Source organism: Accipiter gentilis, chromosome 18 (genome assembly GCF_929443795.1).
Source record: "Accipiter gentilis chromosome 18, bAccGen1.1, whole genome shotgun sequence".
In the NCBI taxonomy this organism is placed as follows: domain Eukaryota; kingdom Metazoa; phylum Chordata; class Aves; order Accipitriformes; family Accipitridae; genus Astur; species Astur gentilis.
In genome coordinates this window covers 22,499,231-22,526,098 of record NC_064897.1, presented here as the reverse complement: position 1 = coordinate 22,526,098, position 26,868 = coordinate 22,499,231, and the positions used below count along the sequence as shown (strand labels likewise).

The window sequence follows — 26,868 nt, the reverse complement described above, 5'->3', positions numbered from 1 at the left end:
GCTAATGGTGTAATCAGTATGATAATTTTAAGAAGTATTATTTCTCTTAAGATGACAGAGGGATTTACTTCCAAGTATGTGAAACAGCATATGGGTTTTTTTCTGTTTACAGCCTTTTACTTCTGGCCTTTTACAGGAAAATCAAAGACATTCTGCTTTCTAGAAGCATATTTTTTTCTTGTCCCTCCCATACAAGAACCAGACATGAAGTAAAAGAGGAAAGAGTAAAAGGCAGAGACAACTCCTGCCTTCGGTATCCTTTTTGCATGCTTTTGCAAGTGAAGTGATATCAAGATGTTCAGCTAGTGTAACAGCTCCTTACAGCATCATGGCCATCCTTATTAGCAGTAGTTAGATTTTAAACCACTCTTTTGTTTGTCCCTATTTATGCTGGACACATACAACCAGTTCAGTATTAGGACAGCAAAAAGCAAGATTACAGTCACCTTTTAAGAAGTAAGACCATTATTCATTTTTCATCATTTCTTATCCTTGAGAAATTTTGCTTTCCAACTGCCACCAAAATTTACCTAAAAGATGAATATAAATTTCCTCATAGGTTCCAGTTTGACTGGTGCGTGCTTGAACTTTAAAATAAGCAGACGGGAGGATCTTTCAAGATACAGCACTTTGTTCATCTCGTATCCATAGTTTGACAAGAGTACAGGCTTAATGGGAGGTTTAACTGGCTCACAGACACAGCTGCAAATCTTTGTGGGTCTGAGAGGAAAGAATGGACTGGGGCACTGCTGTCCTTTTGGATGTGTAGTGAAACTGAAGCAGATTTATTTTTTTTCTGTACACTCTCAGAGCATAGCACCTAGCTATACAGAATATCATACACTATACTCAGTACCCATATTGACAAAGGCAATTTGCGTTAGGTATGTGCAGGTGCATTTTGACTGAGACGTCTTTATTTAAAATTGATTAAAACCCAAGGGGCAGAGGGCAGAAATTCTTTTGTTCTGTAGTTAATTCAGAAGCCAGGATGTTTGTTTTTAATACTCTGGTTCTTTAAGGACTAAAAACTATTTACCAAGGATTGGAATGATCTTGCCAAGTGCAAAGCTCTTCGTATTACTTCTTTCCAGTATAAAATGGCTATTTAGAAAAAATAAAAATAAAAATGAGCAGCTAATGTTTTTAGCATGTTCCCCATGTTCTTCCGTACGTAGCAAAATAATTAGTTAATCCTCTGATGTTGCCTTAGCACGGTGCTTGGAAAATTGAAACTTGAAGAGCCATTTTCAGAGAACTGCAAACCATTTATCATTTAATTTCCGTTTTTGGGGTTTTTTTGAATGAATGAATATACATAACACCTGACATTTGTATTTCTCAGTCTATTTAACTGTCAAGGGTTGATGATTCTCTGAACCTTCTGTTTGCTACATTTGTACATATTCTGACATACCTACTTTATTGAGATAGACTCTTTTTTTTAATTCAGTTGAGGGAAAAATCATTGAGGCAGTATCAGTTTCATGTAGAAAGCTTTGCCAGAATACCCTTTGCAAGCATGGATTTAGAAGACTCCATGGGAAATCAAAAAAATGTTAATCCACACTCTGACCTTTTCAGCTGTTCATTGGACCACCTTAGTAAAAACAACTATTGCCCCTATGGAGGATCAGGTGACACCATGTCTGGAAATTTTTTTGGATCAGCTTTTTGTTTCTGTTTAACTTGCCTCTCGGTTGTATAGCTATTTGAGTTCTGTGCTGATTCTAACAGAATATTGTGTCTTGGGACCTGTAACACTATATAAGCATATAAAATGCATACGAACATTGTAAGTTACAGTAGCACTTGCCAGTTTTTTCAGCTTGTGCAATTTTGTTTTGCAATTGACTAAAGGCTCTGATTTTGTGCAATATAAAAATACATATAGCAGATCAGTTTCAGTGGTTTGATACCCATGCTGTTGCCTCTACTTTTTAGTGTACGCTAATCACAAGACAAAATATTTTTAGTAATGATGAGGACAAAGCCTTGATCAGTTTTCTGTACACAAAGCTTTTGCATTCCAAGTTAGCCTCAGCATCTCTAAGGTTAACATCTTCAAAATATTAATGTTCAACTGAACTGCATTTCAGGAACTGTTAAACAGTCTTTAATCTTTCTTTCGCTGAAAGGTGGAGCTGCATGACTGTGTCTTTAAATGCCTGCATATATATGTACACATACATAGGGTATAAATTGCCAGCAGTTACATGCTGTACAGTATTTATTCCTTAATTTGACATTTATCATCCGGTATGGGTGCTGGTACAAAATACATTTTCAAATCATACACCCTGTAAATCTGGATATTAACACTCACTTATTTTTTATAAATCCTCCCATTGGGGGTTCAGTCCTTAATAGTTCCAGTTCAACAAACCAGTTCAATTAAAACATTTTTCAGAGGTTTTGGAAAAATTTGGATCATTTTCCTCTACTCTCTGTTTTTCACTTTTCATACCCTGCATTTCCTAACTCCAGCTGGGAGAAAAAGTGCTGTGTTGCACTTTTCTGTGCAGTATTTTTGGCCAAATTAAAAGCAGGAAGCACCAGAAAGTTCACTGAAGAGCATATTCTTGTGAGATTTCTTGTCCAGCTTTACAGACCAAGAGATTCAGATAAGATTTGATTAAGCATTTACATTATTAAATTTCTGTGGCATTGCCTGAAACTTGTATTATGGACATTTCATGGTAAATGAGATGAATTCTTCTTGAATATAACAACTTAGGGGGTTTTTTGAGGTAATTAAGGTGGCAAGATAATTCACTTAGATAATTTAAACAAAGAGCTCCTTTGCCAAGCAAAAATTTGTACAATTCCTATAAACTAGATTAAACCTACTGAACTTTGTAGGCTAACCCCCTGTCCTTCCTTAGGGAGATGGGAGAAATTGCCAACTACATGTCATTGCTCCAAAACATAGTATGAAGCACAGGTTGTTCAATAATTCAAACAGTATGGGCAAAAAGACTTTGCTATAGTGTTTTAGTAAGAGAGTAATAATGATGTGGGTATGACAGCAAGTTAGTAATAAATATATTGTGAAAGTAATAAATATGAAATCAAAGAAAAGCTTCTTCAGTACATAAATGAGAACTTCATGTAAACTTGAGTAGCAGATCCAAGTGTTCTGTGTATAGCTACAGTGGATTCTGTATATGGGTTTGTAGAATGCTTAGCAAACTGTAATAATTTGCAGATAAATTGAGAATTTTGTTAAATTTTAAACCAAAATTAGCATAGCACATTTGGGTTCTAATCTTCAAGGCATTAAAGTAATTAGTGCATCTTTACTTATCTCATCCCATGAGAAGCTTCCTACTGATAGCCTCAGACTATGGTTGATTCTTTTCTGCTCTAAATTTAGATTTTTTTATTAAATGTACCAGCATTTAGATGTAACCATGAAGAATTTTCACCAAATATTTCCTCCACTACACTTTATCTGGATTCACTGTAAACAAGGACCCCAAATCACCCCAATTTGTCTTTCCTTCCAGTAGTACACAACCGTAGAATTTAAATGAAGTAGTTTTACTTAACAGGTTGAGCTGTTGGTAGTCTTTTATTCTGATGTAATAACAAACATAGCACACATCATCATTCCAGGATTTTTCGTTGCTTAGCCTAGATTCTCCAAACTTAGCCCAGACATCAGGACTGGGAATTCAGTGTTCAGTTTGACATCCCATCCCATTTCCAAAGGACAGATTCTTTTCTGAATTGATTATTCCTGGCTAACGTGAGAATAAATTCTGAGAGTCAACAATAGTTTTGATGAAATAACCCAACAGAGGGGATTTCCATATACTGTTTGAGTTGGGGTTTACTTAAAAATGCAAGTGTGTGTAATTCTCTGGCTGGAGTCCTCTCTTTGGGGATTTAAAGGTCATTTCTCATCTTTCATTCATAGTTAATCAGTTTGGGATTAGACCTGTGATCTATATGCACTTGCCATTCCTGACTCTCCAGAGGGGCAAGATGTCCTCAGATGTTTAATGACTTGTTCTTTAATGGCTTTGATCTTCATCAGTTGTCTGGTCATCCCAGAGAAAAGATGTCTTGGCTCATAGAAGACCTACTGAAGATGCAGAAGCTGGATTATTCAATATCATACAAAATGGGGTCAAATATACTTTCTGTTCAGCTCACAATCTCTCTCTTGTATGTAACTGTGTGTAACTGTAGATATGACCTTCAAAATTTTATTAGCACAGTATCAGTAGTACCAAGAGTTCAGGTCCCATTTCTATGCTTTCACTGTGCCTATCAGTTTCAGCCAGTAGAGCTCAATCAAGCACAACATAAAAAATCAGATGTGTGTCCAACCAAGAAGTATTTCTGTTGCTGTTCTCCTGAAATGCCATGGGTGAAGTTGCATGAGGTGGTAGAGTTATCTGTATTTTTGCTATCAAATCCAGCCAAGTCTTACTCTGTAACCCTGCTCACCAGACTCTGGTGTTCAACACACGCTTTGGCTGATTTGATTCAATTTGTGGACCAGGCAGAAAACAGACCCTCCTCTAACACTAGTTCTCCACCAAGACAGCAATTTGAACAGTCCTAAGTAAGGGATCACCGTGTGCTATAACTGACAAATGGTAAAATGAGTGCGGGTCGCCATCAGTGGGAAGCAAAAGAGACATGGGAAGCCCCTTGTGACGATGCAACGTGTTACGAGTGGTTCGGCCTCTCTTCGTATTGGGACCTTACTTCTAAATGGTCTGATCAGCCCTTTGAATCTGTTGTAGAGAAAAATAATAAAAGCAACCACTCGAAGATAAAAAAACAGGTTGGTTATTTTCCAGTTACGAATTTCTTCAGGAGGAGCATTTGTGAACCTACGTGCTATTCTGCTTTTTCTTGGAGCCTGGTGCCTCTGAGGTTCCTTTGCTGAAAGGGAATAAACCTACTTATAGCCTACGCTTGAGAATCAAGTGATAGCTACTGCTGAACAAAACAAAAACAACAGCTAGATTTACCATACCCCTTTTTTTTCCTTTTGTGTAAGCATTGAAGTGCAGGAACCTTTCCTAACGTGATTGCAGCCACGCTTTTATCTTTTTTGGAAGATCCCGGGGTCATTCGGTGCTCATTATTTTTATTCTCCACATTCAAAGACTGACCCTTCACCACCCGAATGACGCACAAGAGCACAGAAGCAGTCTCATCACTGGCTGTCCTCATCATTCCTCTGATGTCCGACCGCTGGGGAAGACATTTTATCTTCACAACCGGCCTCACCCAGGGCCTTGCCCCGGGGCTGTGATGTCCGTACTGCTGTGAACCTCTGTGACCTGAAGCAGGACCACGCTCGGGGGGGGGGGGGGGGGGGGTGCTCCCCTCGCCTCGCCGCGGCCTGGCAGGGGTGATTTGCAGAACCGACCACACAATTTTGGAAAAAAAGAGTGCGTTCATCCTTCGGGAGCAGCAGGCCACGCCGGCTTGGCCTGTGCCCGCCCCGCGCCTCCCGCCCTCCCTCGGACTACGTTTCCCATGAGGCATTGTGCTGGGAGAGGAGACAGCGCATGCGCAGAGCCACGGGCACGCCCCCCGTTCCTCTGGGAGCGGAGGTTTTGTTTCCGGGCCGAGGTCAAGAGGCCGCGTACTGAGCCTCCGGGGGCTTCCGGGGTGCGGCGGGAGGCGGCTGGGCGGCTGCGGGGCCGCTCTCCGTCCCGCGGCCTCGGCCCCGCGGGGATGGACGAGGACGGGCTGCCCATTGTGGGCTCCGGCATTGACCTCACCAAGGTACGGGCTGCGCTCGCCCGGCGGCCCGGAGCTGTCCCGCTTCCTCCCCTGGCGGCGGCTGCGCTGGCCCTGGTGCTGGGCGAGTCCCTTCTCGCTCCGCTCCCCGGCCCGGCCCGGCCCGGCCCGGCGGTCGGGCGAGCCCCTCAGCCCCCGCCGCGGCCTCGCCGGACCCCCTCCGTGCCCCTGCTCTGCTGCCGCGGGCGAGGACCGCCGCCTTCGGACCGGCGGCCGAGATCCCGCAGCGGGGCTTTGGAGGGGGGCGGAGGCGGTTCGCCTTGTCTTAAGCTGGGTCTCCAGGAGCGCGGTCTTAATGTTTTCCAAAGGCGTTTTGCTACGTGTTCTGCGGTAGTCTGATATTTAAAGGCTAAGCCGTTGCAGCCTTACAGCTGTGAGGCAAATCCCGTGCAAAGCTGCTTGTTCGTGTCTTTTAATGATGCAAGCCCATTTTTTTAGCCGTTTCTCAAACACAGAGCATAAAGGTGGGACTGTTCCTGTTGCCCCAATGATCCTTCCATCCTCTCTGCTACCCCATGAATTTCTGATAAGGTCGTAAGCACTGTTTGACAGTTTTGGAACTGCTGGGTTGAGCTTTAGCAAACCCTGCCGTACGGGTGCACGGGCTGACAACTTGAGATAGTGGCAACAAAAGCCTCACAAAAAATCGAGACGTTTTAAGATTAGCAAAGTGTCATGAATGGCTGCGCTGACAAATGGAAGACCAGAGATGAGGTGAAGGCCAGAGAGTCGCTATATTCACAAACTGTTGTTTGGTGCAGCTGCAGCTTGGCTGCAAATAATTTTTCTTGTAAATCCTTCACTTTAACTAATTATGATTCCATAGAGAAATTTCCTGTGTGACGTTTAAGACTTAAAGCAATTGTCCAAGGTAATGAACCCTCGGGGACTATAATTTTATACATAAACGTTTGCGGGAATGATCCTGATTCCGGTCTTGTGTAGCATTTTTATTTAAACTGTTAACTGTCTGTTACATTATGAGCACCAGACTTCCTTCTGACAAACATAACATTCTACCTTTTGGTCTGAAAAGTATGTGTACATCAGATCTGACTTGGAGGAGTGACACTAAAGGGTAATTTAGGATAGTCAGGACTTGCAAATAAGGAAAAGTGTAGGTAGCCACTAAAGACTGAGACAGCAGTTTCACTGTCCTTTACTTTTGATTATAGTGTTGGTTGTAACTGACTATTTGTATGGATGACCAAGTTTGCTTTTCCTTCTTAAGCTTCAGAAGGAAAGATTCTGATTTCCTCTCTGTGTTTTAAAAATTTTAACACTGATTTTCAGGAATGTTCACAATTTCATCTGGAAGTGTTTTCTTAAGTAAGATAACAGTCCTTCATTTACGTGGATCTTGTTGCCTTTTCTGTGTATCCCGCAACTTTTCAACTGTCATGTTAGTAGATTTTTAGCAAAAAAGCATTTGTATACATGTATACGTATATTAAAAATTTGTTTGTATATATGTGCGTTCATAGCAAGCACAGATTTCAGACAGATTTCTAAAATAATTTCTTCTAAAACATTTGCATTTTTTAACAGGTCTTTGAATCCAAATGTGGGAATTGATAACTATGTATGATCTAATTTTCTTATATTATTTAATGCAGGTTCCTGCTATTCAGCAGAAACGAACTGTAGCATTTCTAAACCAGTTTGTGGTACACACAGTGCAGTTTCTCAACCGCTTTTCTACTGTTTGCGAAGAGGTATGTTTATTATTTTCCCAGCTGTCAATTTATACAAGGAAAAAAAACCTAGAAATGAGAACTATTCACTTAAATATTTTTGATGCAATAATACTGGTAGCTTAAACCAAAAAAAGTTAGTCTGCTTTCTGTTCAAGGTTTCTCTTGACTAAGTGCTTAAGACAGATTTTTTTTCCCAGGATAGCCACATGAACTGCTGATTATACCACACTTAATCTTGTTGCCTTACGCTTTTGTGTTTGGCACAGTCTTTGAACTTTTTGATACATGGAATTTGTTCTGAACAGCTCCATCTGTGGATATTATAGTTTTGGAAGAAGGATGCCATATTACTATGATGCTGAATCCACTTTGACAGTCAGTATCCCTCTGATTTGTGCATCAAAACTTGCTTTCAGATTTTACCATCTTTAATTTAAAAGGGTGATACACTAAGCTCTGAAGGTAAATGTGGAGAAGATGTGGATTGTGAATGTTCTTCATTGAAATGAAGATTGTGTTTGATGTGGAGAAGAAAAGACATTTTTGGCAAGTGATTAGTATGGAACATGAAGCAGTTAATTCTAGTGTCTTGTAAAAAAAGAGAAAAATACAAATATTTAGTGTTAATAAGTTTTTGTGGTGACTTTAGTGTCAATGGAAATATACCAGACTGACAGGACTAGAATTGTCCACTGAATAGGACAAGAGTGCTTCCTCCCTTGTAGAAAGGGAGTTTTCTAATGTGGCTTTGAGCTTAACCTTTTTGTCATTAGTGGGTTTTTTGTAACTGTTCGCTAGTTTATTCAACAAAGGCTACTATACAGCCCTAGCCAGCAGGGCTAGGGCAGCAGTCAAATCCAATTAAACTAAGCTATGTAATCTGAGAAATTCTGTTATTTGTTAGTAAAGTTTAGAGCCAGACCCGTGACAAGTATAAAATTTGGCTACCACATCAACTTATGAAGCTTCAGAGGAAAAAATGTAATTTTTTTTCTAGTTTTTTAAACTTATTGTAACTTGATACATGGGACAGTGTAGCTGCCTGGTGATGCTGTTGTCAGTTGTCCAGAACTCAGTTGTCACATGATCTCAATATTACCTCTTACATAGGCACTATGGAAATCAGAACACATATATTTAAATCCATCTTGAGCACACAGCAACGCTGTGAATTCTACTTAATAAAACATTACTAGTTAACCTAAACATGTTGTTACCCAACAGAGTAAATAGTTGCTTTGTAAACTCCTTGAGAAGTTTTTTGTATTTATGAAGTATATAAGTGTTTTTAATGTGAAAGTTCCCAGTGTAAATCAACAGAAGCCAAGAAATTCAAAATTAGGGCTGACACCATCCTTAACTCTATAATTTCTTGGCTCTCGTCTAGTCAGACTGACCCATAAAGTTATATAACTGTCTTTTGTACATCTTTCCTCCTCTTTCCCCAGCTACATGTAGGGCACATAGTTTCTTTCAATAGGAACTAACTCCTCTTCATGAACAAAGAACCATCTGTAAACAAGTCAGTGCACTATCCAAAAAGACTAGCTCCTGTCAGTCTCTTTTTACTTTTTCTAGCATATTGGCAGACCTGCCATTTTCTTAGGGTGTTAAAGTTCTGCTTCAGAGCCAGGCAGAATCTTGCCAATGTGCCAGAAAGCTGTCAGTGGTACATATCTGCCAGCCAGTGTGCTAGCCAACTTCACTTGGACAGGTCTGGTGGAGTATGGTAGTGATTAGTTAAAAGAGTGACAGTTCTTATAGAGTAATTTAGAAAAACTTAAGTTGTATTTAAAAAAAAAAAAAAGCTGTCAAAATGTGATTGAGGTGCACCTGGAGCATATAAAGCTTCTGGTTAGTTCTAGTTCACTGCGCATTTTGACTCTATAGGACTTTCAATCACCTGCTGTATTCTTTATCAGATTTTTCTACTTTGTATTTGCTCAGTTACATACACACACATCACATCTTCCACATTTGGAAAAAGCTTTGAAGAAAGGTGTTTTGGTAACTGTGAGAGTACAATATGTCTACCATTATTCTCCAGTTGCCCAAAGTAATACCCTATTTACTTTGGCTTTCTTTTGTACATAGTCTGTCTTCATTTTTGTCAGTCATTATTTGGGAAAACTAACTGCCTAGTAAAATTATTTAAAAATTGAACCACTGTAGCTACTGTACTAAAAAGGAATGCCATTGCTTCATTAATTTCATAATGTTATCATCTCATTTACACTCTACTCTGCCTTCAGCAAGTAGAAGACAAAAGTGATTTTGTTTAGCTAGATCTGAACTGGTTTATATGTACAAGTGCCTAGTGGAGTGTTTTTACGTCCTAATTGTTTTCTATTCTAGAAATTGTCAGCGCTGTCTCTCCGTATCCAACAAATTGAAACAACACTCAATATTTTGGATGCAAAGGTTTGTATGTGTACAGACTTTGTCTTCTAACAGTGACAGCCTCCTATATACGTGAACTAGCTTCCTTTTCATAGCCTGAATTGAGCAAACAAGTTTTCATAATGATTTGAAGGAGTTAATGCAAACTGTTCACACGGCAAATTCTCACTTCGCATGCCTTGCCACTTCTATTGTGTAATGTCTGAACATGTAGTTGATATGGAAGAAAGGAACCAACAGCACATAGTGGAAATGTTGAGTTTGTCTCTGTTAAGCATACTGAACAGGAAAGGAGCACTTGGATCTTGAAAAGGCAACTAAACTATATGGCAGATTACTTGTGTTGATTTTATTGCAATGTTTGGTTTTAAGAAAATGGAGAGGAGTTTTCTGCTATTAAAACATGCAACTTGTGTTGCAAGGTTGCAGTACAAAATTGCATTTGCCGTGCAAACTGTAATGAGAAATTTTTGCCCCCTTTGTAAAGCAAAAGTATCTTTGTGTTATCGGACTGTAAGGATTTCAACTGGTATAAGTAGCTAGATAGATGCCTTGTAAACCTTTGGATATTGAAATGTGACCTGAATTGGATCTAAGCTAACACAAATGTGTCTGATGTATCTTCTTTAGCTGAAATGACAAAAGGATATAATCTATAGTCATATATTATCATTTAATTTGCTAAAAGAAAAAAAAATCTCCAAACCAAAAAACCACCCACTGTAGTGTTTTAACCAATCCTTCTTTCAATAATGATGGAAGCAATTTCACTTGGTTTTCCTGGGAGCAGGGATAGGACATTTTGAAACCATTCATTAAGATCTTTGTGGAAAAAATACTGTAGTAGTACAAACAATGCTTACTAACTCTTACTGATTTCAAAATATTTAGGAATGATCAGTATTGATAATTCTTGCAGACTTCTTCATAATCATGTAAAATAGAATTTCCTTCAAATAGATATGTGGTGTATTTAATATGCACTCTCAGCATCTCCTTAAAAAAGAGTGAAAGATGTAGAAAATGGCAAAATCTGTAACCAGTCGCCTATCTGTTAGGTAATAGAGCTGTTCTTGTAATGATTTCTTCACTGTAGAGGAAGTAGCAGAGAAGATGGCATGGCTCTTGTGTGGTTGCTAAGTGCAGCAGCAAAATGCTAGGAAGGTGTCAAAGCCTTTCCTGCACTGCAACCCTGTGTTAGCAGTGAAAGCTCCAATGCAGTGTTTTGGGGGTTTTGTTGTAGAAGCCACGTGGTTAGAAGAGTCTTTTTTTTTTTTTTTTTTTTTTTTTTTGCCAATCAAAATACCGAAACTAGTGATAAAAAGTTATGATTTTACTAATGTGAAACCTACTTGGGGAATATATGGTAAGCAGCATACTGCTGATTTTATTGTACACATAGACTTATGATATGCTTATTGCTTATTTGATGATGTTTTGTACAGTTAGCCTCTATTCCTGGCCTAGAAGATGTCAAATTTGAAGTGTCCAGTGCAAATATGAACAGTGTTACAAATGGTCCTGTGGGGCAAACTACTACAGATCAACAGACAGCTGTATCACCTCAGTCTGGAGTAAGTAATGAAGCATAACTAATACACTGAAGGAATATACCTCTCCACATCAAGTTTCTAGTCTCATTTGAAATAGATGGAAGAAGCAAGTCTATTGGAAGAGAGCAATCTGTAAAGATCTAAACCTACGTTTTTCACTAATGAAACTGTTTTAATGAATGTCTTAAAACAAAAAAGGGTATTCCCTTGATTATGTGGCTTAAGTAATTAGAACTAACTCAAATCTGATGGTAGATGCCTCCTTGCTCTTCTTCAATCACACTAAAATATGAACGTGAATTACATCAGGGGACTGGGAAGGTCATGAATGAAAATAACAGTTTGAAACACATAATTCCAATTATTTTCTCCTTCCTTTAGAATGTGAGCTTTCAGCTCAAATTGGAGTTTCTAGCATACTTTATTTTAAAGAGGTTATTACAGTGAATGTTTTCTATATATTATCATCTGTGTACAGAAAATGCCAGCTTATTGTAAGTGAATAACATTAAGATCCTATCCCTGCAATTAATTTTTTGTTGTTTGTTTTTCTGTGTGTGTGTGTTTGGTTGGGTTTTTTAACCCAGACTTAAATCCTGTCATCACCACTTCACTAAGTGAGGCTTTCTGGCTCATTTGTGGATGGAATTCTTTCCCTGGTTTCCTATTATATTTTCTTTTCTTGGAATCTCTAATTTCAATCTCTGCTCGTTCTCTTATTTGGTGGAAGTTGCTGTGGAGCAGCAATAGCTGGAGTAGTCTGCTGCTTTTCCCTGCCTGTTAAAGACTATAACTCTTAATTTGGAGCCAGCAACATGGGAAACAGAATGGACAGTTAGCGTTGCGTGCTTCAGTCATGTTGGAGAATGACTCCCTGTTATTTCATTTTCTTTAAAATGTTCCTCCTCACAGATGTTAAAGTAGGGACAGATATTCCTGAAAGGAGATTTCCAATGCTACTTTCAAATGGTTAGTTTAATAGCAAATATGCAGTTTTCTGTTGTCCTTTAAATAGTACTATATCTTCATGTAATTTTTCTTTTTCATAAATGAATTACTCTCAAGAATTTTTTTTATTTTGTTATGTTATCCTTTTAGTTAATGTTTTATACTAAAACCTATAGTTAAAAAATTATATGATATGTAGGAAACATTTTTCAGGGAATCAAATAAATGTTTTGAGGAAAAAATGCATTGGACCACTAGAGGAAATACATAGATATAATCCTTACAAAGTTTTTTTTTAATGAAGTGAGCATTTAAATTTAGTTCTGTTTTATTCATTAAATACAACAAACTTAACAGGGCTATTAAAGGCGCTTTTTTTTCCCCACATACTGTGCAATAATTTAAAATTGTGACTAAAAGTAGGAAGTCTCACTTGTGGCAGTGAATAATGAAAGAGCTGGGTTTTGTGTATTCATACATCTTGGAAATCTCTCATACTATGAAGTGTAAATCAGAATAATCTTGATGAGGAAGTGTTGTGCTTTACTCTCAAATTACAAATGTTATTGATTGAAATCTCTCCATGCTTCTGGTCTGCATACCTAACCATTAAAGTGTTATCTTCTTTGTATGCAGCAGAACAATGTACATGAAGAAGGGTTACAGAAAACAGAGGTAGTAACAGAAGATGTCAGAACTGTGGCCAAAGATCCAAGATATGCCAGATATCTCAAAATGGTACAAGTGGTAAGTCAGTTCTCTTATCATTCTTTGGGTACTCCATTATTTTAGGTGGAATGTCACACACCGCTGTAAATTAACATTACGTGTCTGAAGATATATATTGCAACAGTAATCTTTAAGCTAGGAAAACATCACAATATTTCTAGCACACCTCTAATAAATGAGCTTCAGCTTTGTACAAAATTCTGCCAATATACTTGTCAACTGAAGGTGTGAAGATGTGTAAATGCAGAGTGGTATTAGCTGGACTCACAGAAGATGCCACTGAAAGTGTAGTTATTCTGGCAGAATTGTCATTCCCTACACACTGACATGATCACAGTTTGGTTTTGCTGTAAGGTACAAAATACAGCTTTGCTAGTATAGTCCAGAGCAGGAATATTTGGTATTTCTGTAGCATTCAAAATAGAGACACAAGAATTGCTTCACTACTTGGTTCCACTTCAGTTTTCAGTTATTCATGATGCAGGTTTTGTTTACCTCTCTATCTGTGGGCCATTCTACAGATAAATAGAAAATAAATGAATGTAATCTCAATATTTACATGTGTAACTGGGAGTGAAAAGGTGAATGGGACATTTTTTAAGAGCTCTTATTTTCACGTCCACAAAATTAAAAATGAGATTGGAAACAAAGAAAAAAATCTGTCTTTATTTTCAAGCTGTCAGTGGAAATTTTCCTCTAAAATACATATTATAATTCTGGAAAATATGACTGTGTCATAGTATTAGTAAAGTGTTGCTTATGTTAAAACTAACTTCATGGTTTCACTCCCTCTTCAGAGCAATTATTGCAACTGGTGTGCTTGGTACTTTGGATGATGTTCCAGACCTTATTTTTCATTTGAATCACAAATTGGCACTTTATGGGTAGCTTATTACAAACCATTTGGAAAACCCAGCAGTGGGGTAGTAGCAGAGAGTAGAACGCTATGTTAGTGTATTGATTTAATGCCAGGCTTCAAAGTGGATGTGAAAGTGCTGGATGGTCTAATTACTTTGACTTTTTTTGGTGACTGCTAGAGGAGTGAGATCTCACTTTCCACATTTATCCTTTGTACTGGCAGTTCCTGGTGACTCCTCTGCCAGTTGTAAATAGTGTCATAGGAAAGTCAAACTAACATACTACAAATTAATGTGTGTTTTTGTATTTGCCAAACTTGTCTTCTTGTCCAGTCAAATATTTCAGTTCGTGTTATTTATTTGCCCAAATTAAGCTTCTAGCTGAAGATTTGTTTGAACTGATCATTTATTTATTGCTCACAGTATTTGTAGTATTTAAGAGTTAACACCATGAAGAAATACTTCTTTTGCACTAAATATAGCTGTTCTGTGAAATAGTAACAAATTCATTTCAATGGAGTGCAGTTGAGCATACTAAATTCCTATTTTTTTAAATATACAATATATCGTTGTATATACATACTATATATATATTGTTGTCTATCCTTTTTGCTATAATAAATGTTCAGAACACTTCTACTGACGGTGTGAGAGGAGCAGTCCACAATTTCAGATAAACTTCATGTTTAAAGTACAAATACTCTTACTTGATTCTAAACACCAAACATGACTGCATAGATGCCAAGATACTGACTGGCCTGATACAGACTGATCCTTGCTTTAAAGGACTGAAATAAAAAACAAACATGGAGAGCGCACTGATCATCAGGAATTGCCAACACTGATGGTTATATGACCTCCTTCTGCACTATGGAGAACCAAAACGTATTTTGCAGCAAGATTGCTATTTGCACTGTGGCTTCTCCAGAACCTGCACACTTCCCAAGCACCAGGACCAGGCTGGGAGTAGGGCTGGCGTATACTGTGTTGAATGTGTAGTGATTTGGATTATTTCAAATCTTAAATGGGCAGAGACAAATGCAGTGGAAATTTACTATTGGCTCCTATGTTAGAAAAGTACACCTGTGCCGTTTCAGTGGACCTGTATGCTCAATGTAGACTCATAGAATCATACCATGGTTTGGGTTGGAAGGGTCCTTTAATGATCATCTAGTTCCAACCCCCCTGCCATGGGCAGGGACACCTTCCACTAGACCAGGTTGCTCAAGGCCCCATCCAACCTGGCCTTGAACACTGCCAGGGATGGGGCAGCCACAACCTCTCTGGGCAACCTGTTCCACTGCCTCACCACCCTCACAGTGAAGAGCTCCCTCCTTACATCTAATCTAAATCTACCCTCTTTCAGTGTAAAGCCATTACCCCTTGTCCTGTCACTACCTGCCCTTGTAAAAAGCCCCTCTCTGGCTTTCTTGTAGGCCCCCTTTAGGTACTGGCAGGCTGCTATAAGGTCTCCCTGGAGCCTTCTTTTCTCCAGGCTGAACAACCCCAACTCTCTCAGCCTTTCCTCGTAGCAGAAGTGCTCCAGCCTTTTGATCATCTTGGTGGCCCTGCTCCGGACTCGCTCGAACGGGTCCATGTCCTTCTTATGTTGGGGGCCCAGAGCTGAACACAATACTGCAGGTGGGGTCTCACGAGAGGGGAGCAGAGGGGGAGAATCACCTCCCTTGACCTGCTGGTCACGCTTCTTTTGATGCAGCCTGGGATATGGTTGGCTTTCTGGGCTGCAAGTGCACATTGCCAGGTCCTGTTAAGCTTCTCGTCAACTAACACCCCCAAGTCCTTCTCTGCAGGGCTGCTCTCAATTCATTCTCCACCCAGCCTGTATTTGTGCGTAGGATTGCTCAACGGTGTACTTATTGTTTAGATTTAAAATAGTTGTCTGTTTTATTTTAGTAAGATTTAGGGTCACAGCAGTATCAGGCTCTGATTTTCCAGAGTAAAACTTATGAAAGTATGAAAGATAAACTAATTGAATGCTCTAATTGTATTATAAACATATATAGGTACAATATTACTTGTTTTCCTTCAGGAAAAAAATGCACTTTAAAGGGTATTTTGATTAAACTTCAGATTAGTTTTGTAAATCTATGATATATGAGGATACTGAGAGGGTTTTTTTCTTACATATTTTGATGCATACAATTTTGGAATAAAATGCTTCTCCAAGTGCGAACTTAAAAGCATAACCGTTTCCAATCCATTCTTAGAAGTTCATATACTGAGCTCCCTTTCATTGGAAGGCAAATACAAATTCTGCTTTGCCTGATCTGACTCAATCTTGTTTTCACTTGGTTTGAAATGACGCATAAACACTTCATCAGTGACTTTTGAGCTGGAGAAAGGAACCCTAAGAGCAGTCAAGCAAGAGAAAAAACATTAGACAGTAGGAGACGGTGTATAGACACTCAATCCCTGGTGTGCAAATCTACACTAGAATAAGCGAATATTTTAAACTGTCATGAAATACTCAAATACTTTCCCCTTTGCAATGTACACGTCTTGATTGTGATTCTTACTGTGAAACTGCGCAAGGAGAACACAGTTAAGACAGCTAGCTTGGCTCTCACTTTGCCAGGTTATCTACCGCAACTGTCACTAGTACCACATGCCTCTCTGGAACTTTAGTCATGGCTGCCATTTATTTTATCACTATTTTACTTACTTTGGACAAAAGATATTTGTCCTGTGCCAAAAGAATCCTACACTAGTTTTCATTCAGGTTGTGAGGCCTCTCCTGACTTTCCTAGACCACCAGTAGCTTTGTCCCTTGGAAATCAGAAATTGTATCTTCCTTTTTTTTTTCTTTTTCTTTTTTTTTTTTTTTCCTTCTATCTTGGCATGCAGTGGTCCAGGTGTTTTTTTCTGATGGTTTGCAACAGGGGATGGCAAAGCAACAAATTGTCTGAGCAACTCTAGTGGAAACATAGGAGCAGTTTGTTGGAACATATCTCGTAAGACGACGTGGGTCAAAGTGTTCTTGGGTATGTGATCCAAGATGAGGGCATGTTTAGGTGTTGCTGAATAAAATAAAGTGTAGAAACTGTGGAGGGACTTGCAGTGAAAGGAAGGAATTTTTTTAACACGTACTTAGTTGGCTAAGATCTGTCCAGAAGTCATAGAAGATTCAAGCCTGACTGTACAAGCACTTGTATTCGTAGGAATCACTTTTAAATTGTGCTTCTGTTCCCATGTCCTGTTTGCCTTTTTCTGCATGCTTTTTAAAGACTTTTCCAATTTTTAGCACTGCCTTAAGGTATTCTTCCAGAGCAGCAGCAGATGCACTTTCCTGGTTTTCCTCCCTCTGTGGCTATACCTTCAGCGTGTGCAAGTCTTCATCTTTCTAGCACTACTGTTCTCTGCTGTCTTTGTGGTACTTTGTGCTTTCTTCACATTCTTATCTATACACAAAACTTCAGCTTCCTGGTTTTCTCTGCATGAATTGCAGATATATCTGTCCATTCCCGATTCTGTCCGTGCAACTTCCTGTAGATGTTTTGTCGTAAATATAAGAAGGATTACAAGGGCCTTTGATCTCTGTCATTTCTTGCTTTCTAGGTTCATACTGATGACAACTGAGTTTATCATTCTATGCTCTTGTTCAACAAGTGACATGCATAAATTTGTATAAAAATGTAGCCTAAAAGAACCTATGGAACTTAGTTCACCTGTTTGTGTCCAGTATTTGATATTACTCTTCCTCCTCTTAACACAGGGTGTTCCTGTAATGGCAATACGAAACAAAATGATTTCTGAAGGGCTAAATCCAGATCTTCTTGAGTAAGTAATTTGTAACTTTCAGTAGGGTTGGAATGCAACCATGTGCTTAAAAAACTTGGGAAAAAGTGTTAGAAAAGGTTGTGAATCTAAGTTATCAGCATTAAAACAGATTTTGAAGTCTTCTGTGAAAGGCTGTTTTTAGCATTTTATAGGTCTGAAGAGGGCCATTAGTACCAAAGGAAGAGGAATGCAATCTCAGGTATGAGCTGTCTTCTCAATATTGTCTAGTCCAAGGCGAGGCCGAGGAAATACAGAGACTAGAATATAAATGGGTAGGTACTGCACCCTCCCAGACAGAAAGTTGCAGGACTTTACCATTCAGACTTGAGAGGAAATGGAAGGACTTGTTCCAAGCCAAGCAGAGGTGGTGCAGTTCAAGGAAAAGGATAGAGCAATGACAAGGTAACATTTGACAATGAGCATTTAGTGATGAGAAATCAAATAATACATCAGTAGCCGTTTTCACTGTACTGTTAAGAGTATGAGGTTTTACCCAGATACTTTCTTTCAACACTTCAATAACAACATGTCATCACTGTAGAGTAATAAGAACATTTTGCTGGATGCATGAGGGACAACACAGTTGTTTCCAGATTCCCTCAGTAGATAGAGCGTACAACTTTACTTCAACATTGACAGTGTAAATTGAAGTCAGCAGTTCAAAATTGTGACTGTTGATATAGCTAACCTGATGTGAAGACTACTAAGAATAGGTACTTATTTTCAGAGCTATTTGTCTGGCTCTGAATTTTAGGCTTATTTTACATTTGACATGTAATTTCATTTTACTGTACTATTTCACAGAATTTGTTAAACTGGTGAAATATTAACTTCCATTCTTACACTGTAGCCACTAAACTGTTTGAAACACTTTTGCATCCTCTCAAAACTGTTAACGTATTAGAAAGTTCGCTTGTCCTTTCTAGTGAAGTCTTTTCACATTTTGGAAAGGCTTATTCTGAAACTAGCCACTTGTTTAATAAAATAAATAAAAATATAGGAAAACTGAAGTATTGGTCATATGTTGAGTCGCTTTATTTCCCAGCTACTTCCTGGTGTCTAAATAAGCCTAAAGTAGTTACTCCTCATTCCGTATTTTTACTGATCAAATGAGAATTAAGAAAAAGAACACAAGTAAGAACCTGTGCAAGTCTGAGACAGGTTTATCAAACATGGGTTTACTATATGTGTGTTAAAAGTGTTGTATTTTTTACTCTGCATTTCTGGTCCATACCTTTCTGTAAATGCTGCTATTTCTTTATGTTTGGATGGATTTTTATAGTAGATAAAAATAAGATAATACGTTAAAATTTCAAAAGCTTTTTAAAAAAGTACCTGCTTTTGGATTGTCTTTTTGGTCTTTGGGTAACCTGCTTTTGGGTTAAGACAGAAACATTATTACTGTGGATTTGGGCTCATGGAATATGTTTGGGGTTTGGTCTCAAAGTCCATCTTCAAAGATTCTGTGCAATAGTAATGCTTAGGCAGATTTTCTTTAAAATGTTATTGGTTTGAAAACTGCATAGCAATTTTTTATAGTATAGCAAATCTGCCTGGTTAAAGAAAGCTAAATATTTGCCAAGGTGCATAATGCATATTTTGAGGAATCAGGGGTGACCTTTTAAATTTCTTGCTTTCTTGTCTCAATATCACAGACTTTTATATATATATATATAGATGTGTATATATATATTGCCATTCACACCACATTTCTTGGGTCTTCAGGTTCCTTAGGCCTGCTCACTTAGTCCCAGTGAAGATCAGGAAAATGTGCATATTGCTGTATGCTCAGTCACTTACTGCAGACTCTCCCAGCTATTTGCCAGTGACTGAGCGTGGGGTTTTTGTGGCTGCAGAGATGCTAATTCTAATAATATGGAGTTGTTTATACTCTCTTCCTTCATCTGTTTTACTTCTGTTACCACTCCTTTCTCAACTTTTTACAGAGTTTGACGCTCCCAATTTATCTATTTTTAACTTTTGTTTCTTATCCTTCCTCTCTTGCCTGTCTACAATTCCAGGAGAGTTTGTCCTGCTCTCATGAGCTAAAGGAACTCATTGCCATCTTCCTCTCCTTACTAGGGGAGAGTTTTTGCACTGGTCTCTCCAGATCACATGTCTTTGCACAGCTCTTCTGTTTTGTCATTGCCACGGCAACAAGGAATAATATTGTGAAGTGTTATTTGCATGAGAAAGTAAACGCTTTCTTAATTTATTTTAGAGGTGTGCAGGGGGGAGGGAGAAGGCTGTCTTACGGTTCTTTAATGCATTTCTCATTTTTGCACCCAAAATATTTAGAAACACTTTAAAGGTACCTTAAGGATTTCCAACAGAGGAATTATAATGAACAGAACTAAAGTTGGAAGAGAAATTCTGTGGCATGACACATAGGGGTAGCCCCAAGATAAATAACAACGGGACGAATAATACAATTGTTGGCTTAGTTTAAAATGTAATGTTTTATGAAAGAGAGCAGTTAACTATCATACAAGAAGCTAGTTTCTGTGAAGATCATTCTTCCCCTTCCCCAAGTATAATTGCATGTATATTTTCCACCTTGGTTTCAAAATTTACCAGGCTCAGTCTTGCTTGTATGGTCAAACTCATTACATACTTAGGAGGGAGACTCGAGGGAGAGCCAGCACCTTCAGTCAGTAGTGGTAGTTAGTCTTTAGATGGCTTGTTTCTCTCCCCTTCATTCCCAGTAGATTCCCTGAGCAAATGTTTCAACACATTAAGATCCATCTTAAATATTCTCTTCAAAACTAAATACAAGAGGTCTGATCATTTATAGTCAATAAAAATCCCATGGCTGCTCTTGCATGTCAAATTTAACCCAATGTTCTAGCCAAATTCCACTCTGAGTAATTCTTTTTTGCTTCTCTAAATTATCCCTGCAGTTTTAGTTGGATACAATATTGTTCATTTCCTGTCTTATTTTTTTCATGTACTATTTACACTGCTTAATGGTGTACAGCATGTTCCTTTCAGCCCTAGAACCTCTGAAGACTGAAAAAAAAAAATTGAATTAATCAGTATTGCCTGCTTTCAACTCTTTCTACAAGTGTTTGCCACTTCTTAGTGATCTGTCATTATTTCCAGTAACCTCAAAGGTGCGCATTCAAACCGATGTCTACAGAGTTTTGATGTCCAGTGAATTAGTTTCTAGTGTTTATCTTTCAGTTGTAAGTGGAGCAATACCAATAAGGTGTGAGTTTGTAAACCATAAACAGTTAATCTGTTAAGTGTTGTGGAAATAAAGTGCATGCAATTGTAGTGAAAGGGCATTAGCACTACATGCTAAGTTGCTTGTGTTCTCAGCCACTTTCTAGGATTTACAATAGAACATTTTTGTTGCCTGCAGGACCCCAGATGCCCCTGTGCCTGCCTGGGGAGATGATGGGAAAGCAGAAGACAGTTCTGATAGTGAATCTTCATTTAGTGACTGAAGAGACTGATTTTGGCCTTTGGAAACCTCTCTTAAGTGCTAATGCCTTTGGAGCTTTAGCAGACAATGGTTTTGCGTTGGTCACGTGGGTGACATGTTTATCTGACAGCATTTTTAAGAGCTATGATCCTCCATGTTCTCTACCAGAAAATTTGAACAGGCAGCGTGTTTCAGCCTGAACCTTTCCAAGATGAAAATTAATCGTGAGATCCTTGCAATTTTTATGCTGCATCATTTCAGATTCCTTTCTAATTCTTCTGAAACTACTTTGTAAAACTAAAAATTCCACACCTCTAAACCTCCAGGCCTCTAAGACTGCATTCTGGTTGTTACTGCATTTTCTACGTAACACAATTAACCTAAGTTGCCTTCTTTCTGTCCCATAACTTACAGGTAAAGTAACTTTTCAGAATGAAATTGCTTCATTGATGAACTGTTTAGGTTTGTTTTGGTTTTTTTTTTTCTAATATACTGTATTCTCAAGTGACACAACAAGAATTACACAGAAGTCAGCTATCTTATGGTGATTGCAAATCAGTGATACTCTGAGAGAAACTAAAATACAAGTAAGAAATATATTAAAACCCAATCTGAATCTATTTTCAAAGTGTATACTGCTATTCGATGTCACGTTAGAGTCTGTACAAAGTTGTTAAAGAAATTCCTGCTCTGTAGAACAGTTGATTTATCAAATTCAGGTTACATTGGTGTAGAAAGCTACAGACTTTGCAAGATTGGTTTGAAAATGACACTGTGATAGAAGCAAGTGACTGGGAGATTATTAATGGAATACCAGATTCTCACTACTTGTTCACTGTCACATGGGTCAGTAGAAACCACTTTCTGACTGCTGTTGGTCTTATTCAAAAGGAGCTGTGGCTGAGCAGTTTGCATAGGATAAGAAATCACCTCCAAGTTGGTGCCTTTGCTGATAATTTCAGCAAAGAAGCCAAAATTCAGTTTGTGTAATGATAAAACTACCTTGCTACCTCTTGAGGTGTGTGTTAGGGAACAATATAAAGAAATCCACTAGGAGCCTGACTGTCCCTGAAGACTTCCCTCCAAATTACTTAATCTACTCCATGAGTCAAAAATGATATTTCATTAAAGAATCTTCTTTAATACAATTTGTTCCACATGAAATTCTTTACGATCTATTTGAATTCCCCAGATTATTGTGATTATACTAGAATGCTGTGGGCCAGGCAATCATCCACTTCCTGGTATTTCACATTCTTCATGAGACCAAGAAAAGACTAGAACTGAAGTTGTAAGTATATAAATTTGTTAGCTTTTATGACCAAGTGACTAACTTCTCTCTTAGTTATTTACGCCACTTCAGTAGGTTAGCTGGGGGTTTTTTCTGTAACTTAAGCATGGCTCCCATTTCAGTCTAGCAGACATACTTTAGCTCTTCATAACCTGTAAATCAGAGTAATGCCTGAATTCCTGCGAAAGCATATATACACTAGAGAATGTCTAGAGATGGCATTTCAGTGATGAGTTAATTATTATTGTACACTTAAACAAAGATATTCGATAGTTAACACTTGGTAAAACTCGACAAATATTAAGATATTAGCAATAAGTATTTCAAAAGTAGATGTTATAATGTTATTTCAGAAAGCATATATGAAAACACTGGTGACTTTTTTAAATCTATATTGAAAACTCATTGAAGCAATCCGTATAATTAAAGCTATGCTTTGTAAACCAAAGTTGTGGTTCTATTTTATTCCCATATCTTAGTTTAAACAAGATAATGAAAATTCTTCTGAAATCTCCGCAAATTGTGTTTCGCTAAAACTAGTTTTGTTGAAGTTGCATCAATCTGCTAGCTGAAGGAGGAGAGTTTTGAAAACAGAGGTTTAGAGTTCAACGTACGCCGTATTAGCAAACTGACTAGACAAGAACTGAACATCCCATAGCCACTATTCTAACAAGAAAATTTAAGAAAGACTGAAATTAATAAGGACTGTATGTTTGACAGTCTTGATCTGTTATTAACCTATGTAAAGAAGTAGCATGATTTAAAGACTTGAGACGTAGTAGTTAATTATTTTTTTAAAGAAATAAACAAGGTTACCAAAACACATTTAAGGAGGTGTGAGTTCCATTGTTTTATCAGTTTGAAGAAACTTTTTGTGTTAATTTCAGTCTGAAAAACCTAAAATCAATTGTCTTTTACACCACTACAGATGTGTTTTTACGTGGAATGAAAAATAAAGCCTCTAGCCTACTGTCACTTGTTAAAATGAGGGATAATTAATTGGTAATTACATATGTCACAGAATAACAATTTCATGAGTAGGCGTGGTGAATTTAATTGCTTAAGACTTGTGGGGGTTTTTCAGGGTAGCCGTTTACTTTGGAATAGTACAATCTTGGTAGGCTTGGAGAAACGTTAAGAAAACTCTCGCCACTTTGTCTCCTCTCCCACTTGAGTGGTGGCACACTGCACAGTAAAAATCTAAGTGTCTAAACTGAGATGAACTAGGGAAGAGAAGATAAAACCTTCCCTTTTTACCTTGGGTGCATCAGCAGCCATAGTGCTTCCACTGCCTTCGGAACCTCTGACCACATTAAGCTCCTCTGTTCCTGCCAATCTCATCTGCAAAACACATCCCTGTACTCTTAGATTGTAGCCAAATTCAATCTGAGATGTTTTAGCTTAGGACACATGCTGACACAAGAAGCTATTAAGTATAGGAAGGTTGGTTTGAGACTGAATTATGTCAGCTGTGCTAGTCCTCCTTGATCTACAGCAGTTTTCTAGTGAGATGGTGCTAACCCAGAAAGTTGGAAGGTCCTTAACCGCAAGCTAAATACTATAAGCAGAGGATATTCCAACTTGCTCATTATTTGCCATCTGTTTTGGAATAGAAGATGGAGGGAGTATTTCAACTTGGCTGCACAGTAATCAGAAATACGCAATACTTTCAAGGGAAGAAGTCCATTTTTAAGTGACTTTGATTTTTAAAAAGCTTCCAACAGCAAAGAACTTTTAAGAGGTGCAGTATACGTTAAGAGGTGTCAGTTGTACGCATCTAGTATACCCAAACTTTACATGGATTTAAGATCATTATCCAGAACTATTTCAGCTCGTTGCTGGAATAACTGTTGAATGTATCTATTAATACTAATTATGTACTAATAGTAAATTATGTACTCAATGTTTAAACAAACTTTTTTTTTTTTTACCCTATCACCATCTCCCTCATTTCGCAGGTGAACTGGAGTACAGAATGTATGAAGGTCAGTTTCTTAAAGATATTGCAGGCATTTTAAATGCATGTAGGTGCTTTAAGACTAGATGCATATCCGTATATATGTAAGCGAAACCTCAAATGACTGTCAAAGGCAAAAACAACATCTGGACATGATAATAACTTTACACTGAAGTCCTAGTTTTGCACTCTTAATCATTAATCTGTTTCCTCTCAACTCTCCTGTTCAGCTACATTTGAAAAGAAAATTGATGGTTCTTTTTCCAAGCTGGGTCTCTTCCTCTCTCTTATTTTTCTTTCCAGTGTGTTATTTGCACCAGCGAGTAAGTGTATAGTTTGACATTCTGTGAAAAGAAGTCATAGGAAGCTCTATATACTGTACTTGGAAAAGAGACTATTGCTAAGATCAGCACTTCGAGTGTGAGCAGGTCAATTCTGCTTTCCATGATGTTGCATAGCAAGAAACTGAAGTTCATCATGGTCTTAAGCTTTCTGGGAATCCAGTTTTATCTCTGAAAAGCTGATACAAGGTTACAGCGTTACAATGGATTTGTCTGCAAAACGGAACGTGTATTTTCCTACTCTTCAGAAAATTTGGCACCTTGTTGTCCGAAACGTCAGCAGGTCAAATGCCTGCACTAGTGTCCAAAGGGTTATTCTGATACTTCATGGGATGGTGTCTCCGTTCTGTCCGCTCACTTTACAGGCAAAAACAGGAACTGCCACATTAGCTCAGGCCTGTGGCTTGCTTAGTCTTGCAGTTCTGTCTCTGGTAAAAATCAATACTGAATGCTTTAACGGAAGATGTGAGGAGTACCGCAGTGCTCCGGCAGTCCTTTTCCTGCCACCAAGATTTTACTCCAGCTGTGAGCAGAGATTGATGTTCAGTGCTAAATTACAAGTTTGTTAGTGCTTCCAAAAACATTTGCATTGATTCGGGAAGCTCTGGATATTCCTGCCTTGTGTTTAACTGCCTAACTTTGCTAATACAATATTGTTTTAAGGGAGTTCCATGGCCTAGTGCATTATGAGGGAATCTAATCAGAAAATTAAAATAACATACCCTATGCCATACAGAAAAAACGAGTGACAGAAACAAGCTTAGCATAGGATGTGTCTCCACATACTTCTACTCATTTTGAGGAAACAAGTTTAAATGGCTATAAATTAAAATGCAGGTCGTTGGGTGAGGACAGTTGTAGCATTAAACAGTTTTATTTGGATTTTTTTAAAAAAAAAGTTAAGTCAGTGTCTTGACCTTAAGCAAGTGGATTATTTTCTCATTCAGTGTATTTCCCATTTTCAGGTAAATGGGTGGAAAGGAAAATTCTGAGCAAACATTCTCTTTGCAGACAGTTGATTTTTTTTTTTTTTTGCATCAGACTGGTACCCTCTCCCTGAAGGAATGAAATGGTAAATAATAGTATTCTCTGATTTAGATAATATACTTTTTGCTTATCAAGATCTTGTATTTTCTAGTATATGAGCTTGTATTTGAAAGCTGTCTGCTCTGTCTGAGGACATTCTGTTCCCTGTACACTAGAAATCCCTTTTTGTGCTTCATTATCACCTCTGTCCTGGTCTGTGGAATCAAGTTGTAGTGAAGTGGATGCTAGGCTTGGGACCAGTGTTTTACTGGAAAGAGCATGCATCTGAGTGCTGAAAAGGACAGGCCAGAAGGAGGGGATCTGGGAGTAATTTTTTACATTTATATGAACAGTTCTTTTTATAGGTGATTACCATCAAGTGTTTGATAAACCTTACCCTGTATGTCACTCGTAGTGGTGAGGACTTGAGCACACTTGAATTACCCTGCTGTGAAGAATTGGACAGTGGAAAAAAACTTGTAAGGCCCATTTTAAATGGTAACTCTCCTAAGAATTGTGATTATCCTTTTTGCTTACAAACAAATGATCTCTAGCATTCAGCTGACTCCCTGCTCCCAACAAATTCCATAATCCTTGAGTGATTTCTTGTAGCACAGTTTACACCATTTTTCAGGGGCACGGGGAATCCTTCCCCACGGAGAGCTGAACTGTTCACAATTAACATCGTACTGTGTTGATTTCTCTATACCGCTTCCCAACAGCTCCTTGAAAAGGAATACTTTTGCATGCTGAGATGATCCTTTGATCTTCTGGATCCAGTTCACCTACTTTTAAAGTAGAGTAGAGTAGAAGTAGGGAGGGGAATGAACGGAGAAAACAAGGAGTGTCTTTTTCTCAGTTGTTTCAGCATTTGCTTTTTCCTCAGTGCAGCACTTTTAGGGAACTGCCAAATAATAACAACAGAGATTTTTTCCAAGAAACCTTGAACAACATTGTCTTCTTTGCCCAGCATGATGCCTGGCATCATCAAAAGCAAAGGGTGAAACAGGCGGCAGCCAGTACTTTTGTAAAAATGGATTAGGTGAAAAATGGTTCATAATGCTTTATTGTG

The 26,868-nt window shown here is 38.2% G+C and overlaps 1 protein-coding gene across 2 annotated transcripts; it reads left to right on the top strand.

Annotated features, from left to right (window-relative positions):
• The first annotated feature begins 5,624 nt into the window (after positions 1-5,624).
• WASHC3 (WASH complex subunit 3) lies at positions 5,625-22,920 on the top strand. 2 transcript variants are annotated; one of them, XM_049822431.1, is made up of 7 exons: positions 5,625-5,757; positions 7,389-7,487; positions 9,825-9,890; positions 11,315-11,443; positions 13,010-13,117; positions 17,690-17,754; positions 21,119-22,920. In XM_049822431.1, the coding sequence occupies exons 1-7, from the start codon at positions 5,707-5,709 to the stop codon at positions 21,201-21,203; spliced, it is 603 nt and encodes a 200-aa protein (XP_049678388.1). In that variant the 5' UTR covers positions 5,625-5,706; the 3' UTR covers positions 21,204-22,920. The 2 variants fall into 2 exon arrangements, with proteins under 2 accessions (XP_049678388.1, XP_049678387.1); XM_049822430.1 differs by having other exon boundaries at positions 13,007-13,117.
• The last annotated feature ends 3,948 nt before the right edge of the window (positions 22,921-26,868 follow it).

What these genes read in the sequence shown, in the direction of transcription:
- WASHC3 (XM_049822430.1), top strand. Translation starts at nt 5,707, where the DNA reads ATGGACGAGGACGGGCTGCCCATTGTGGGCTCCGGCATTGACCTCACC. An exon ending in CTGTATCACCTCAGTCTGGA is followed by an intron (nt 11,444 to 13,006) that starts GTAAGTAATGAA and finishes CTTTGTATGCAG; the next exon opens with CAGAACAATGTACATGAAGA. An exon ending in CTAAATCCAGATCTTCTTGA is followed by an intron (nt 17,755 to 21,118) that starts GTAAGTAATTTG and finishes TGTTGCCTGCAG; the next exon opens with GACCCCAGATGCCCCTGTGC.